Below are 16,040 nucleotides of genomic sequence, written 5' to 3'. Positions count from 1 at the left end.
GCTCCTGACCTGTCCACAGCTCCTGCCCAGTCCACAGCTCCTGACCTGTCCACAGCTCCTGCCTGTCAACAGTTCCTGCCCTGTCCACAGCTCCTGCCCTGTCCACAGCTCCTGCCTGTCCACAGCTCCTGCCTGTCAACAGTTCCTGCCCTGTCCACAGCTCCTGCCCTGTGAACAGTTCCTGCCTGTCCACAGCTCCTGCCCTGTCCACAGCTCCTGCCTGTCCACAGCTCCTGCCTGTTCACAGCTCCTGCCTGTCAACAGTTCCTGCCCTGTCCACAGCTCCTGCCCTGTCCACAGCTCCTGCCCTGTCAACAGTTCCTGCCCTGTCCACAGCTCCTGCCCTGTCAACAGCTCCTGCCCTGTCCACAGCTCCTGCCCTGTCCACAGCTCCTGCCTGTCAACAGTTCCTGCCCTGTCCATAGCTCCTGCCCTGTCGACAGCTCCTGCCCTGTCCACAGCTCCTGCCTGTCCACAGCTCCTGCCCTGTCCACAGCTCCTGCCTGTCAACAGTCCCTGCTCTGTCCACAGCTCCTGCCCTGTCCACAGCTCCTGCCCTGTCCACAGCTCCTGCCTGTCCACAGCTCCTGCCCTGTCGACAGCTCCTGCCTGTCCACAGCTCCTGCCTGTCCACAGCTCCTGCCCTGTCCACAGCTCCTGCCTGTCAACAGTTCCTGCTCTGTCCACAGCTCCTGCCCTGTCCACAGCTCCTGCCTGTCCACAGCTCCTGCCCTGTCCACAGCTCCTGCCCTGTCCACAGCTCCTGCCTGTCAACAGTTCCTGCCCTGTCCACAGCTCCTGCCCTGTCCACAGCTCCTGCCTGTCAACAGTTCCTGCCCTGTCCACAGCTCCTGCCCTGTCCACAGCTCCTGCCCAGTCCACAGCTCCTGCCCAGTCCACAGCTCCTGCCCTGTCCACAGCTCCTGCCTGTCCACGCACCCTCCATGCACAGGTGGATTTTTGAGGAGGTGAAGGCAGGCGATGGCAGAGACCTCTGTCAGCTACACAGACACCACAGAGACCTACAGCAAGCTCCGCCTCAACATGGAAAAATAAATCAGGTGTTGACTAGTTCAGATTAGAGCAAGTTTCTTCTGACCTCATCTCAGCGTTCTGGGTTCAAACCAGGACCTTCCTCCTCTGTCCTTTTTGGAGTTTTACCCCCTTTTCTCCCCAGTTGCACTTTGCCAATTACCCTATTTTCCGAGCCGTCCCGGTCGCTGCTCCAGCCCCTCTGCCAGCCGGGGATGGCTGCAGACTAAATCAAATCAAATCAATTTTATTTGTATAGCCCAATATCACAAATTACAAATGTGCCTCAGTGGGCTTAACAGCAACACAACATCCTGTCCTTAGACCCTCTCATCGGATAAGGAACAACTCCCTAAAAAAAAACAACCTTTAACAGGGAGAAACAAAAGGAAGAAACCTCAGGGAGAGCAACAGAGGAGGGATCTCTCTCCCAAGACGGACAGCGTGCAATGGATGTTGTGTTCACGCAATTTACATGCTGTGCAGCTCTGTCGAAGTCTGACATGAAGCAGGAAGCTCTAAGTCAAACAAGACGAGGCGGATAAGAAGAAAACCATCTCCGCAACAGAAGTCCACAAGCTGGGATCCTTCATCATCACCCAGGAGCCGAGTTCTTCCTTGGGTTTGGATGTCACATGATGTGTGGAGGCGGCATGGTGGTGCAGTGGTTAGCACGGTCACCTCACAGCAAGAAGGTCTGGGTTCGAGCCCCGGGGTAGTCCCACCTTGGTGGGTCATCCCGGGTCGTCCTCTGTGTGGAGTTTGCATGTTCTCCCCACGTCTGCGTGGGTTTCCTCCGGGGGCGCCGGTTTCCTCCCACAGTCCAGACATGTAGGGTGTCAGCCCTGTGATGGCCTGGCGGCCTGTCCAGGGTGTCTCCCCGCCTGCCGCCCAATGACTGCTGGGATAGGCTCCAGCATCCCCGCCACCCTGAGAGCAGGATAAGCAGTTCAGATAATGGATGGATAGATGGATGATATGTGGAATGAGAGAATGTGAAAGCTTTGTGTTAGAGTGTCAAAACACTAAAAACTCCAACTGACCTCTGACCCTATCTATCCAGGGTTCCTGCAGGTTTCAGCAGGTTAAATTTAAGACTTTTTAAGACCACTTGGAATAAAATTTCGTGATGTAGGCAGTTTTGTCACCACTGCACGTGAATGTTTTCGCTATTTCTGAATCCGGGAACATGCTTCTAAAAAGCTCACCTACGCCCTCGTCGGTGCTGTAGAAATGGTGTTTAGCTACAGCATTTAGCGTACAGAGCACCTCCGCTTTTAGGGTGGCGTAGACCCAAACGTCATCCGGGGGTGGATCATCCCTGATGTTGTTACGGGAGCTGCTGCACTTGATGCTGCCGCAGCAGTGGTGAACACCGAACAGGTGGAGGCGTTGGTTGTTGGCTTCGGGTCTTGTGTTTGTCTGACTGACCATGCGGTTCTAAAGCCTTTACCCCCAATGTCCCCAGTTTAATAGCTCTCTTGCATAAGATGCAGCAGGCTGCACCGACATCCCCCTCCCTCCACTGGTTTCAACCAAGCACTACACGTGCTCTTCTCCAACCACTGGTAGTTGAATTTGCACTTTCCCATGAAGTTAGAAAAGTGACTGACAGAAGTTCATTTATCTCTTGGCTCGGACTGACAGCACGACACACGCTACAGGATACAGGATACAGACACAAAACACCAGTTCGGTGTTCTCCGATAAACTGACCGGGGAGCTGCACAGTAAAGACTATTGGTTCCATGTTGTTTTCTTCCAATAGGGATTACTGGAGCAGAACTATTCCTGTGTGCTTATGGTGCAGCCCGGATAGTTCCCTCAAACACATTTAACCTGTCACAGAAGCTACATCTTTAAGACCTATCAAAATCATATTTAAGACCAAAAGACACATTTTAGATCAAATTTAAGGCTTTTTAAGGCCTAAACTTCTGGTTATCAAATTTAAGACTTTTTAAGACCCCGCGAGAGCCCTGCTGTCACAGCTCGACTGGATCACGGTTATGAGGTACACGCTGGCATACCGGTGGAAAGAAAAACACGTCTGTTGCTCAGAGATAAACCAAGAAAAACATTCAGACGAAAGAGGACTGTGGGGCGTCAGGGTAGCGTGGCGGTCTATTCTGTTGCCTACCAACACGGGGATCGCCAGTTCGAATCCCCGTGTTACCTTCGGCTTGGTCGGGCGTCCCTACAGACACAATTGGCCATGTCTGCGGGTGGGAAGCCGGATGTGGGTATGTATGCTGGTTGCTGCACTAGCGAGTCCTCTGGTCGGTCAGGGCGCCTGTTTGGGGGGGTGGGGGGAATAGTGTGATCCTCCCACGCACTACGTCCACCCTGGTGAAACTCCTCACTGTCAGGTGAAAAGAAGCGGCTGGTGACTCCACATGTATGGGAGGAGACATATGGTAGTCTGCAGCCCTCCCCGGGTCAGCAGAGGGGGTGGAGCAGCGGAGAGTGTGGTAATTTGCCAAGTACAATTGAGGAGAAAAAAAAAAAAGGGGGGGGGGGGGAGTGTGATCTCTCCTTTGTTGGACTTCTTCCTACATTTAAACTCTACTGCTCTGAAATGATTCAGCAAGACCCAAAATACAAAGACGCCTTCATCACCAGTTTATAACCACCTAGGTACATTATGTTAGGGGACAGCACTGAAGGATTATGGGTAAAAGCAATGATCCATTACCTTGTTGTTGACTCAACATTTCAATCAACAGAATGAGAGGAACCACCAGACACACTAACCTGTGCAGGCCCCGCCTCTTTCTTCTTCTCCTGTTGGAGTGCTTTCTGTTTGTAGCCAATCAGAGCAGCCTCAGTCTGTTCCAGAGCCAATCGCACACGGTCCCTGTCCTTCGCCAGCTCGTCACTTCTCTGACTCAGCCTGTACACCTATTAATACACACACACACTCAGAACCACCGCACTAATGACAATAACAGTAATTTTATTCTATTTCTGTAACAAATCAAAGCAGGACATGTGTTTTGGGGTCTGTGTCACCTCGAACTTTCTCTGCTCGAGCAGTGTCCTGTCCTTCTCTTTCTCTCTCAGGAGCAAGGAGACGCGTTCCCTCAGAGAGGAGATTTCTTGGAGCTCCTCGAGATCCTTAAAAGAGAAGCATGAATGAGGGTTTTTGACACTTGTCAGCTGTTTTCTATTCACTTACTTACTGATTCTCACAGAAACACAGCTACGAGAGACAAGCTGCCATCTTAGAAGACAAAAACAAAATGCAGGAACCGCAAGTTTCTCAGGATTTCCTGATAAAACTAACTTATAAAACCTTCTCTTCCTTCCATTTCGCAGACTATTCCGACTGCTCTGCAGCCAAACACAAAGCCACAGGATGGAAGACATGTTGTCCAGTTGTAAACTGATATAGTTCAAAACCAGCGGAACGTCTCCATTTCTGCGACTTCCTGTTTCCTGGCCGATCAGGAAGTGACACATAGCTAAACACGTGCTGTAAGGTTAATTAAGAAAACCAGTCAGACAAGACAAGAAAAAACAGACCACCACTAAAACAAGAACGCAGCCCGAACAAGGATTCTAGCTATTGTCAATGAACGAACGACTGAATGAATGAATGACTACCTGGCTGAAAGACTGAATGACTGATCAAACGAGTGACTGAATCAATAAATGATTGAATGAATGAATGAATGAATGACTGACTGACAGAATGAATGAATGACTGACTGACTGACAGAATGAATGACTGACTGACTGACTGACAGAATGAATGACTAATAAAAGAATGAATGACTGACTGACTGACTGACAGAATGAATGACTAATAAAAGAATGAATGAATGACTGACTGACTGACTGACAGAATGAATGACTAATAAAAGAATGAATGACTGACTGAAAGAATGAATGAATGACTGACTGAAAGAATGAATGACTAATAAAAGAATGAATGACTGACTGATTGAAAGAATGACTGACTGAGAGAATGACTGACTAATAAAAGAATGGAAAACTAATAAAAGAATGAATGACTAATAAAAGGATGAATGACTGACTGATTGAAAGAATGACTGACTGAGAGAATGACTGACTAATAAAAGAATGAATGACTAATAAAAGAATGAATGACTAATAAAAGGATGAATGCCTGACTGACAGAATGAATGACTGACTGATTGAAAGAATGACTGACTGAGAGAATGACTGACTAATTAAAGGATGAATGACTAATAAAAGGATGACTGACTAATAAAAGAAAGAATGACTGACTAATGAAAGAATGACTGACTAATAAAAGAAAGACTGACTAGTAAAAGAAAAAATGACTGACTAATAAAAGAACGACTGACTGACTAATAAAAGAATGACTGACTAATAAAAGAAAGAATGACTGACTAATGAAAGAATGACTGACTAATAAAAGAATGAATGACTGACTAATGAAAGAAAGAATGACTGACTAATAAAAGAAAGAATGAGTGACTAATAAAAGAAAGAATGACTGACTAATAAAAGAAAGAATGACTGACTAATAAAAGAAAAAATGACTGACTAATGAAAGAATGAGTGACTAAAGAAAGAATGACTGACTAATAAAAGAATGAATGACTGACTAATAAAAGAATGAATGACTGACTAATAAAAGAAAGAATGACTGACTAATAAAAGAATGAATGACTGACTAATAAAAGAAAGAATGACTGACTAATGAAAGAAAGAATGACTGACTAATAAAAGAAAGAATGACTGACTAATAAAAGAAAGAAAGAATGACTGACTAATGAAAGAATGAATGACTGACTAATGAAAGAATGAGTGACTAAAGAAAGAATGACTGACTAATAAAAGAATTAATGACTGACTAATAAAAGAAAGAATGACTGACTAATGAAAGAAAGAATGACTGACTAATAAAAGAAAGAATGACTGACTAATAAAAGAAAGAAAGAATGACTGACTAATGAAAGAATGAATGACTGACTAATGAAAGAATGACTGACTAATAAAAGAAAGAATGACTGACTAATAAAAGAATGACTGACTGACTAATAAAAGAAAGAAAGAATGAGTGACTAATGAAAGAAAGAATGACTGACTAATAAAAGAAAGAATGAGTGACTAATGAAAGAATGAATGAGTGACTAATGAAAGAAAGAATGACTGACTAATAAAAGAAAGAATGAGTGACTAATAAAAGAATGAATGACTGACTAATGAATGAGCAACATGTTACAGTAAATGTTACAGTATACTGACTGCATCCACCACAGTAAGAGTGGCTCAGTGTGAAGGGAGTGAATGGTAAGGAAGAATGGAAGAAATGAAAAATAAATGATAAACAAATAATAAATATTATAAAATAAAATAAATAAATAAATCAACAAATAAAATTAAAATAAAGAAAAATAAAATAATAAATAAAAGAAAAAATCAAATAAAAAAAGAAAAAAGAATTAAGAAAACAAAAGAAATAAACAGAAGAAACCCAGGATACCTCTTTTACTCCTTTCTTCTTCGTCTTCTTGTCATCCATCTCTGGTGGGACTCCATCTCTCTCTCCATCTCTCGCCTCTCTCCCCAGTGTCTCTTTCTTCTCTTTCAGTCTGTCCATATCGCTCTCCTCCAGGAGGTCCTGGCGCTTCTCTCTCTCTCTCCCAGCCCTCTCTCTCTCCAGCTCCTTCTCTCTTTCCTGCAACCTCTTCATCACCTCCTCCATTCTTCGTTCAGTCTCTTTTGCCCTCTCTCTCTCGTCTCTCCTCAATCCCTCCATCCTCTCCCGCTCTCTCTCCACCTCTCTCAGTCTGTTGCTTTCACTTGTTCTCTGGGCAATCAGGGCAGACAGACGGTTCCTGTCTTCCTCCAGCTCTCCAGTTCTGGTTCTGATCTGGTTCAGCTCCACTCGGCTCTCCTCCAGACAGACCCTCAGCTCCTCTGCCTCCTCCCTCTCTCTCTTCACCTTCGTTAGCTCTCTCTCACTCTCAGTCTTCCAGTCAGTCAGCTGGTGAATTTCTCTCCTCTGTTTCTCAACCTCTGTCCTCAGCTCCTCCTCTCTCCTCCTCCAGTGCTCCTCTGCCTCCTTCCTCTCCCTGCACATCTCCTCTGCCATCTCTCTCCGCCTCTGCTCTGAGGCTTTAGCTCGTGCTCTTAGCTCCTCCAGCTCTCCCCTCTCCTTGTCCCTCTCCTCCTCTCTCCTCTCTATCTTCTCTCTCTCTCTCTGTACCTCTGCCCTAACAGCCTGCATGTTTTCCTCCCTGCTCCTCTCCACCTCCTCCTTCCTCTCCCGGAGGGTCTTTCTCAGACGCTCCCCCTCGCCATGGCTCTCCTGTGGGACACAAAGGACTTCAATCAAACCTCTTAAGTCTCACTGTCCACCATGTTGGATGATGGAACATCACTGTGACATCACCAACGATATCAAAACCTGTTCCACTGAGAGAATACTGGTCTCTGATTGGCTGGAGGGTGTGCGTTAAAACCACTGAATACACACATTAATTGGCTCAAGTTTACTTACTTTTCTGAATTAATAAACGACAGCGACATGCTGAATTAACAACTAGCCCAGTAAGCAGTCAAAACGTTAGCTTCCCGGCTAACTCCTCCTCCGTAACCCGAGTCCAAAACCCTCAACAAAGAAGGGAGTGAACGCTTTTATTTGACTTCTCTGGCACGTGGCCACAGTATAAGCAGGCTAACCCACTCCGATGTGTGTGTTGAAGTACTTGAACAAACAATGTGGAGTGGATTATTACTTACACAGCTGACTGCCCAGCAGAGGAAACCACACAGTTACACATCACGCCATGATCCAGCAGGCTGAACGGACCAGCCGCTTTGATACTTTCCATCACTGGTGTGTTAACGACAAGCACTAATGCACAAACACCACATCCAGCACACTGGAGCAGCATGTGATGGGTGGGTGGTGTCTGGTAGGAGGGCAGCATGTGATGGGATGGGTGGTGTCTGGTGGGAGGGCAGCATGTGATGGGATGGGTGGTGTCTGGTGGGCTTTGTCAAGACCTTCACCTACAGATAGATAGTACTACATCAATAAGACCTTCACCTACAGATAGATAGTACTACATCAATAAGACCTTCACCTACAGATAGATAGTACTGCATCAATAAGACCTTCACCTACAGATAGATAGTACTACATCAATAAGATCTTCACCTAGACAGATAGTACTACGTCAATAAGATCTTTACCTATGGATAGATTGTACTACATCAATAAGACCTTCACCTACAGATAGATAGTACTGCATCAATAAGACCTTCACCTATAGATAGATAGTACTACATCAATAAGACCTTCACCTACAGATAGATAGTACTACATCAATAAGACCTTCACCTACAGATAGATAGTACTACATCAATAAGACCTTCACCTAGACAGATAGTACTACATCAATAAGATCTTTACCTATGGATAGATAGTACTACATCAATAAGACCTTCACCTACAGATAGATAGTACTACATCAATAAGATCTTTACCTACAGATAGATAGTACTACATCAATAAGACCTTCACCTACAGATAGATAGTACTACATCAGTAAGATCTTTACCTACAGACAGACAGTGCTACATCAGTAAGTACAACTTAGGTTCCACCAGGTTTTTTTGGTGTGTTCCTGACACAACAGCCCTGCTGACTCTCATTCATCTGGAATGGAGCTCAGACACCACCTCACCACCTACATAAGAGCACAGCTCATACATTTTTTTTTTGGGGGGGAGGGTGTTTTGATCCCTTTCTCCTCAGTTGTATCCAGCCAACTACCCCACTCTACTGAGCCGCCCTGGTCTCTGCTCCACCCCTTCTGCTGACCCGGGGAGGGCTGCAGACTACCACATGCCTCCTCCCATACATGTGGAGTCACCAGCCGCTTCTTTTCCCCTGACAGTGAGGAGTTTCACCAGGGGGACGTAGCATGTCGGAGGATCACGCTATTCCCCCCAGTTCCCCCTCCCCCCTGAACAGGCACCGCGACTGACCAGAGGAGGCGCTAGTGCAGCAACCAGCATACATACCCACATCCGGCTTCCCACCCGCAGACACGGCTAATTGTGTCTGTAGGGACGCCCGACCAAGCTGGAGGTAACACGGGGATTCGAACCGGCGATCCCCGTGCTTGTAGGCAACGGAACAGACCGCTACAGTAACCAGACATCAGAGTTCATACAATTTTTAACCAAAGGTTTTCAATGACTTTTCTGTGACATCTACATACTTTTTAGCATAATTTCCTTGTCAATTTGAAGGCTGTAATTGTTGAAACTGTGTTTGTCCAGTATGCTGTCACCAAGCTAGCTAGCTAGCTCATAGGAACGCTACCAAGGGAAGGTATATGTTAGCATACTGAGACACACTCTTGCAAACACACAACAGAAATTTTGGGTCCATTTAACAGAATCCTTAACATAGTTAATGCTGCTTTAGTCAGTTTTTAAGAATTTTCCAAAACTTCTACAAAATTATACTTTTCCATAACTTTTCCAGGACCTGGACATTGTATTTTCATATTTACTGACTCTTCGAGGTAGGCGTTAAGCTAATACAGATGATCTTCAGCATGGCGACTGGTCTTTTTGTTCACCTGCAGGAGGCGTTTGAGGGAGGTCATCTCCTCCAGACCCGCCCGCAGACCTGCTCTCATTTTTTCCTTCTCCACCTCCTTCTCTTTCACCTCCTGCCGCGCCCGGTCTCTGTCCTGGCTCAGCTCCGACACCTGGGAGGATGGAGGGATGGACAGATAAATAAAGTTTTTTAAGCTGTTTGAGGGATTTAAACTGACAACCTTCATCTAAGCTGGTTTGTGTTTTCTTACTGTTCCTTTGAGGGAGGCAAGCTTCGCAGACATCACCTCCATGCTCTCCTTCACAACCTTCAGCTCCTCCTCCATCCTCCTCAGAGACAACTCCACCTTCTGCTTCTCTCTACACTCATTCTGCACCTCCTCTCTGAGGGCTGAGACTTCCCTCTCACTCCTCCTTAGCTCTGCCGACAAATCCCTCCTCTCCTTCTCCAACTCCTTCAGCCTCTCTCTGCTCCCCTGTACCTCCTCTGACAGCCGGCTCTGCAAGGTCTCCTTCTCTTCCTCCACCTCTCTCAGTTCATCTACCAGACTCCTCCTCTCTTCCTCTGACCTCCTCAGCGCATCCTTCAATCTCTCCTCCTCCCCGTCTATCTCCTCCAGTGTGGTTTTCAGCTCCTTGACCTCCTCCTCTCTCTCCCTAAGGAGTCGGGCAAGTTTGGTTGTCTCGCTCGCCCGCTGCACCGCTCTCTCCCTCCAGTCTCTCACCTCTTCCTCCAGTCCCTGGTTGGCTTCCTGTGCCTCCCTGAGCTCTGTCTGGGTGACGTGGCTCTGGGCAGCGGCCATACGGAGGTCAGCGGCCTGACGGGTGAGTTGCTCCTCTATTTCCTTCTCCTGCATTTGTTGTTTCTCCAGCAGCATCTGAGTTTCTCTCAGAGAGGAGGAAATCAACTCCTCACTGCACTCCTTCTCTCTCAGTCTCTCCCTTAACATGCTCAACTCCTCCTCTCTCTCTCTCTGCCACTCATCCGCCCTCTCCTCTGCCTGTCGCAGGTGCTCCTGGAGTCTCTCCACCTCCTCCTCTCTCTCCCGCACAGCGCTCATCTGTCTCTCCAGGCTGCCATTCCTTTTCTCCACCTCCCTCTTCATCTCATCCCTTTCCTCCTCCACCACACTTGTTCTCACCCCCAGCAGGTCCACCTCCTTCTCTCTCTCGGCCAGCTGCGCTCGCAGGTGCTCCTCTCTCTCCCGTGCCTCTGACTCTCCTCTCTTCCATCTTCTCTCCTCCTCTATCCATCTCTCCTGCTCTGTCGTTCTCTCTCTATCCAGGAGGGAGACCCGGCCCTGCAGTCTCTTTCTCTCTCTCCTGTCCTCCTCCAGACTGGAGATCTGTTCTTTCAGTCTCTCCATCTCTTCTTCGCTCCTCCTCAGTTGAGCTTCTGTCACTCCCAGCTGCTCTGACAGCTTCTCTCTCTCTCTCTCCATCTGTTTTTCTTGCTCGTCCATCTTCATCTCCTGGTCGACCAGTTTATCTCTCATGTTCTGTTTCTCTCTTTCTGCTGCTTCCGCCCTCTCCCTCCATCTATCCTTCTCCTCCTGTATACCCCTCATCTTCTTTTCCACGCTCCTCTGTTCTGACAGGACTCTATTAAGCTCTACCTCTCTCACCCCTTTCTCTCTCTCTAGTCCCTCTATCCTGCTGCAGAGAGCTTTTACCTCTCCATCTCTCTTCTTTACCTCCTCGCTCCTCCTCTCCTCCTCCTCCCTCTGTTTCTCTCTCAACTGAATGTTCTGTTCATTTAGCGAAGCCTCCAGTCTCTCCCTCGCTCCCTCCATCCGGTGTATTCTCTCCTTCAGTTCCCCCACCTCCTCCTCTCTCTCTCTCACTTCTCTCTCACTCTTTTCCAGATGCTGTGTCATCATCTCTCTCTCTATCTCAGCAGACATCAACTGTTCTTTCTTTCTATTTTCTGTCTTGGTGAGAGACAGAGCCAGTCTTTCTATCTCCTTCTCCTTCTCCTCCACTCTCTCCATCCATCTACCGATCTGCTCTCTCTCTTCTCTCACTTGGTTTTCCGTCTTCCGGTTTTCAGCTGACAGAGCGACATTTAGTCTCTCCACTTCCCTCTCTCTCTCCTCCAGCAGAGCCGAGATCTCCTCCTTTTCCGTCATCAATCCCTCCATCCTGTTGTTCAGTGCCGACACCTCTCCGTCTCTCATCCCCAGCTCTGTGCTCAGCTCCTCTCTCTCTCGCTGCCATCGGTCTCTCTCTTCTCTCCAGTTCTCCTCTTCTTCCTGTCTCCTCTTCCTCAGCTGTTCCATCTGCTCACGGTGCCGCTCTGCCTCACCTTGTGCATGCTCCCTCTCCCTGTCACTCCTCTCTCTCTCCTCCCTCTCTCTCTCCTTCTCCTCCTCTCTCCTGGTCATCCCTTGCTCCAGCTCTCCTCTCAGACACTCGATCTCCCCTGAAGAAGAAAGGAGAAAGCGAGAATGAAGACTGAAGCTTCTTTATTTGTTGTGCCTCGTTATAGAAGCACCAGAGAGTAAAGTTCTTGTGTTTCAGCTCCACAACACTGCAGCAACAACAGTAATACAATAACAACTAAACAACACAAAAGAACGGCAATCATAATAAATAGTGTGTGATGTATGTAAGGTGCTGTGTGTGTGTGTGTGTGTGTAGGCCCAGCCTTAATAAATGTGCATATGTGTGTGTAGTTGTTTGCATATTTGTGTTGTTTGTGTATGCCAAGCTACATCTGTGTGTGTGTGTGTGTGTGTGTGTGTGAACTGATGATCCGCTGAAGACCACAGGTCAGTACCATCAGTCCGGCACCAGGCTTAGTGTCTTTAATGTTCTTTGTTCAAAAGCCTGGTTGCTTGGTGGAAGAAGCTGTTCTGGAGCCTACTGGTCCGGGCTTTGAGGCTGCGGTACTGCTTGCCTGACGGTAGCAGCTGGAACAGTCCATAGTTGTTCTGGAGCCTACTGGTCCGGGCTTTGAGGCTGCGGTACTGCTTGCCTGACGGTAGCAGCTGGAACAGTCCATAGTTGGGGGGGCGGGGGTCTTTGATAATCCTACGGGCTTTGCTGACACAACGTGTATTGTGTATGTCCTGGATGGAGGGAAACTCGCATCCACTGATGTCCTGGGCGGTCCGCACAACCCTCTGCAGTGTGTTGCGGTTGTGGGCAGTACAGTTCCCATGCCAGGCGGTGATGCAACCAGTCAGGATGCTCTCGGTTGTGCCTCTGTAGAAGACCTGTAGAATCCTGGGCCCCATGCCGAACTTCTTCAGCAGTCCCGTTGATGGTGATGGGGTCCCCCCTCCCCCCTCTCTTCCTGTAGTTCACTATCAGCTCCTTACTTTTGTCGACGTTGAGAGAGAGGTTATTCTCCTGGCACCACTTTGTTAGGTTGTTGACCTCTCTCCTGTACGCCGTCTCGACATCGTCAGTGATCAGGCCCACCACCGTCATGTCGTCAGCACACTTTATCACCAAGTTGGAGCTATGTGTGGCCACGCAGTCACGGCTGTACAGGGAGTACAGGAGGGGACTTAGGACGCAGCCCTGGGGGGCTCCTGTGTTGAGGGTCGGAGGAGCAGAGGGATTGGAGCCCATCGTCACAAGCTGGTGTCGGCTCGACAGGAAGTTCAGGATCCAGCTGCACAGGCTGGGGTTCAGTCCTAAGTCCCTGAGCTTGGTGTAGAGTCTGGAGGAGACTATGGTGGTGAATGCTGAGCTGTAGTCTACAAACAGCATTCTCACATAGGAGTTCCTTTTCTCCAGGTGGGTGAGGGCGGTATGGAGTGTAGTGGCTACTGCGTCATCAGTGGATCTGTTTTGTCAGTAGACAAATTGGTGGGGGTCAAAGGTGGGTGGTAACATGCTACAGATTAGTCCCTTAGCAAGCCTCTCGAGGCACTTACTCACTATGGGAGTGAGAGCAACAGGACGCCAATCATTCGAGCATGTTACCTTGGTCTTCTTCGGCACCGGGACGATGACTGATGATTTAAAGCAGGAGGGGACTACACACAGGGAAAGAGAGAAGTTGAAAATATCCGTGAAGACACCCGCCAGCTGCGCTGCACACGCTCCGATCACCCAGCCTGGAATGCCGTCTGGGCCGGCGGCTTTGTGTGTAATCCCTGCCACGTGCTACGGGGGTTGTTAGCACTTAGTTGTTCCTCAATTTTCCTGCCGTATTCTCATTTGGCTGCTTTGATCACTTTCTGGAGATCATAAAGGGCTTTCTTCTGAACGGAAGACTGAACGGAACTGTTTATCCCTGGTTTCTGGTTTGGATACACCCGGACTGTTTTAGTGGGCACCAGCTCCTCAATGCTCTTCCGGATGAATCCAATAACTGCTTCCGTGTACTCGTCAATGTTGCCATCCTACGAATCACGGAACATGTCCCAGTCCACTCGATCAAAGCAGTCCTGTAACACGGCATCCTATTGGTCAGACCAGCAACGCATCGTCCTCACAGTGGGTGCTGCCTGCTTCAGCTTCTGCCTATAGGCAGGCAGGAGCAGGCTAGAGGAGTCATCCGATTTGCCCAACGGTGGGCGGAGGAGGGGTTTGTAGGTATTGCGGAAAGGAGAATAGCAGTGATCAAGTAAACTATCTCCTCGTGTGTTAACGGTGATATGTTGTAGGTATTTCCGTAATACTTTCTGCAGAGATGCTTTGTTGAAATCCCCAACCACGATAAAAGCAGCTTCCGGGTGCACATTTTCCACGTCTTAGTATAGTCACTAAGTCTGTCCATCTGTCTGTCTGCCTCTTTGTCTGTCTGTCTGTCCATCTGCCTGTCCAGCCGTCTTGTCTGTCTGTCCATCCATCTGTCTGCCTGTCCATCCGTCTGTCTGTTTGTCCACCCGTCTGTCTGTCCATCTGTCCATCCGTCCGTCTGTCTGTCTGTCCACCCGTCTGTCTGTCCATCTGTCTGTCTGTCCACCCGTCTGTCTGTCCATCCGTCCGTCTGTCTGTCTGTTTGTCGGTCTGTGTGTCTGTATTTGTGAAAGTTGCAACTGTGTGTTGGTCTGCTGCTGCCTACCTTGGCCAGGCCACTCTAGTAAAAGAGATGTTTAATCTCAGCGAGTGTCTTCTCCGGTTAAATAAATTAATAAACAAACAAATAAACAAACAAATAAATACACACATGTATTTACAGTTTGAGGAGTTTCCCCTTCATGTGATTACACATGTTGTTTACACATGTTTGAGAAGGATTTTTTTAAGTTTGATTATCTTTACCATAAGAGGCTGATGAGACAGACATTTCCCCAACACACACACACACACACACACACACACACACTCACACACACACACACACACACACACACACACACACACACACACACACACACACACACACACACACACACACACACACACACACACACAGACCCACCGTGCAGGGTGCGCTTGGCCTGCTGCAGTGTGTGTATCTGTGTGTGCAGCTGACATCTGTCAACCTCCGACTCTGACACCTGCTTCTGAGACACAGCCAGCTGATGGTGGAGAGACACTGACAGAGACCTGGAGAGAGAGACAGACACAGAGACACACAGAGACACAGACAGAGAGACACACAGAGACACACAGAGAGACAGAGACAGAGACACAGAGAGACAGAGAGAGCGAGACAGAGAGAGAGAGAGAGACAGAGACACACAGACATAGAGACACAGAGAGTGAGACAGAGAGAGAGAGAGAAAGAGACAGAGACACAGAAACAGAGAGAGACAGAGAGAGAGAGAAAGAGACAGAGACACAGAAACAGAGAGAGACAGAGAGAGAGAGAAAGAGACAGACAGAGAGACACAGAGACACAGAGAGAGAGAGAAAGAGACAGACAGAGAGACACAGAGAGAGAAAGAGACAGACAGAGAGAGACAAGATAGACAGACAGAAACACAGAGACAGAGAGAGCGAGACAGAGAGAGAGAAAGAGACAGACAGAGAGAGACACAGAGACAGAGAGAGAGAGACAAGATAGACAGACAGAAACACAGAGACACAGAGAGACAGAGAGAGAGAGAAAGAGACAGACAGAGAGAGACAAAAGAGAGACACAGAGAGAGAAAGAGACAGACAGAGAGACACAGAGAGAGAAAGAGACAGACAGAGAGAGACAAGATAGACAGACAGAAACACAGAGACAGAGAGAGCGAGACAGAGAGAGAGAAAGAGACAGACAGAGAGAGACACAGAGACAGAGAGAGAGAGACAAGATAGACAGACAGAAACACAGAGACACAGAGAGACAGAGAGAGAGAGAAAGAGACAGACAGAGAGAGACAAAAGAGAGACACAGAGAGAGAGAGAGAGCGAGAGAGTTGTTTTGTAATGTTGTAATTTGTGTTGTAACCAAATGACAACACAACTGAGAATGTTATGGGGCCCTAAAAAGAGAAGACAAACTGGCTGACTGTCTGTCCACTGTCTCTGACAGTGGA

The 16,040-nt window shown here is 47.9% G+C and overlaps 1 protein-coding gene across 1 annotated transcript in view; it reads right to left on the bottom strand.

The window, feature by feature from the left end:
* si:dkey-230p4.1 (trichohyalin) overlaps positions 1 to 16,040 on the bottom strand; it is a 59,612-nt gene that overhangs the window by 5,661 nt on the left and 37,911 nt on the right. Inside the window, exons 19-25 of the mRNA XM_056288971.1 lie at positions 14,993 to 15,120; positions 11,350 to 12,031; positions 9,861 to 11,262; positions 9,630 to 9,761; positions 6,512 to 7,339; positions 4,045 to 4,149; positions 3,787 to 3,933 (exon numbers count right to left, since the gene is read on the bottom strand). Of these exons, the coding sequence (XP_056144946.1) occupies positions 3,787 to 3,933; positions 4,045 to 4,149; positions 6,512 to 7,339; positions 9,630 to 9,761; positions 9,861 to 11,262; positions 11,350 to 12,031; positions 14,993 to 15,120 (3,424 nt within the window). The remainder of the gene's footprint in view (positions 1 to 3,786; positions 3,934 to 4,044; positions 4,150 to 6,511; positions 7,340 to 9,629; positions 9,762 to 9,860; positions 11,263 to 11,349; positions 12,032 to 14,992; positions 15,121 to 16,040) is intronic.

Source organism: Lampris incognitus, chromosome 11, assembly GCF_029633865.1.
Source record: "Lampris incognitus isolate fLamInc1 chromosome 11, fLamInc1.hap2, whole genome shotgun sequence".
NCBI classification, from domain to species: Eukaryota; Metazoa; Chordata; class Actinopteri; order Lampriformes; family Lampridae; genus Lampris; species Lampris incognitus.
The sequence above is the reverse complement of the archived record's forward strand: the minus strand, read 5'-3'. Positions and strand labels throughout refer to the sequence as shown.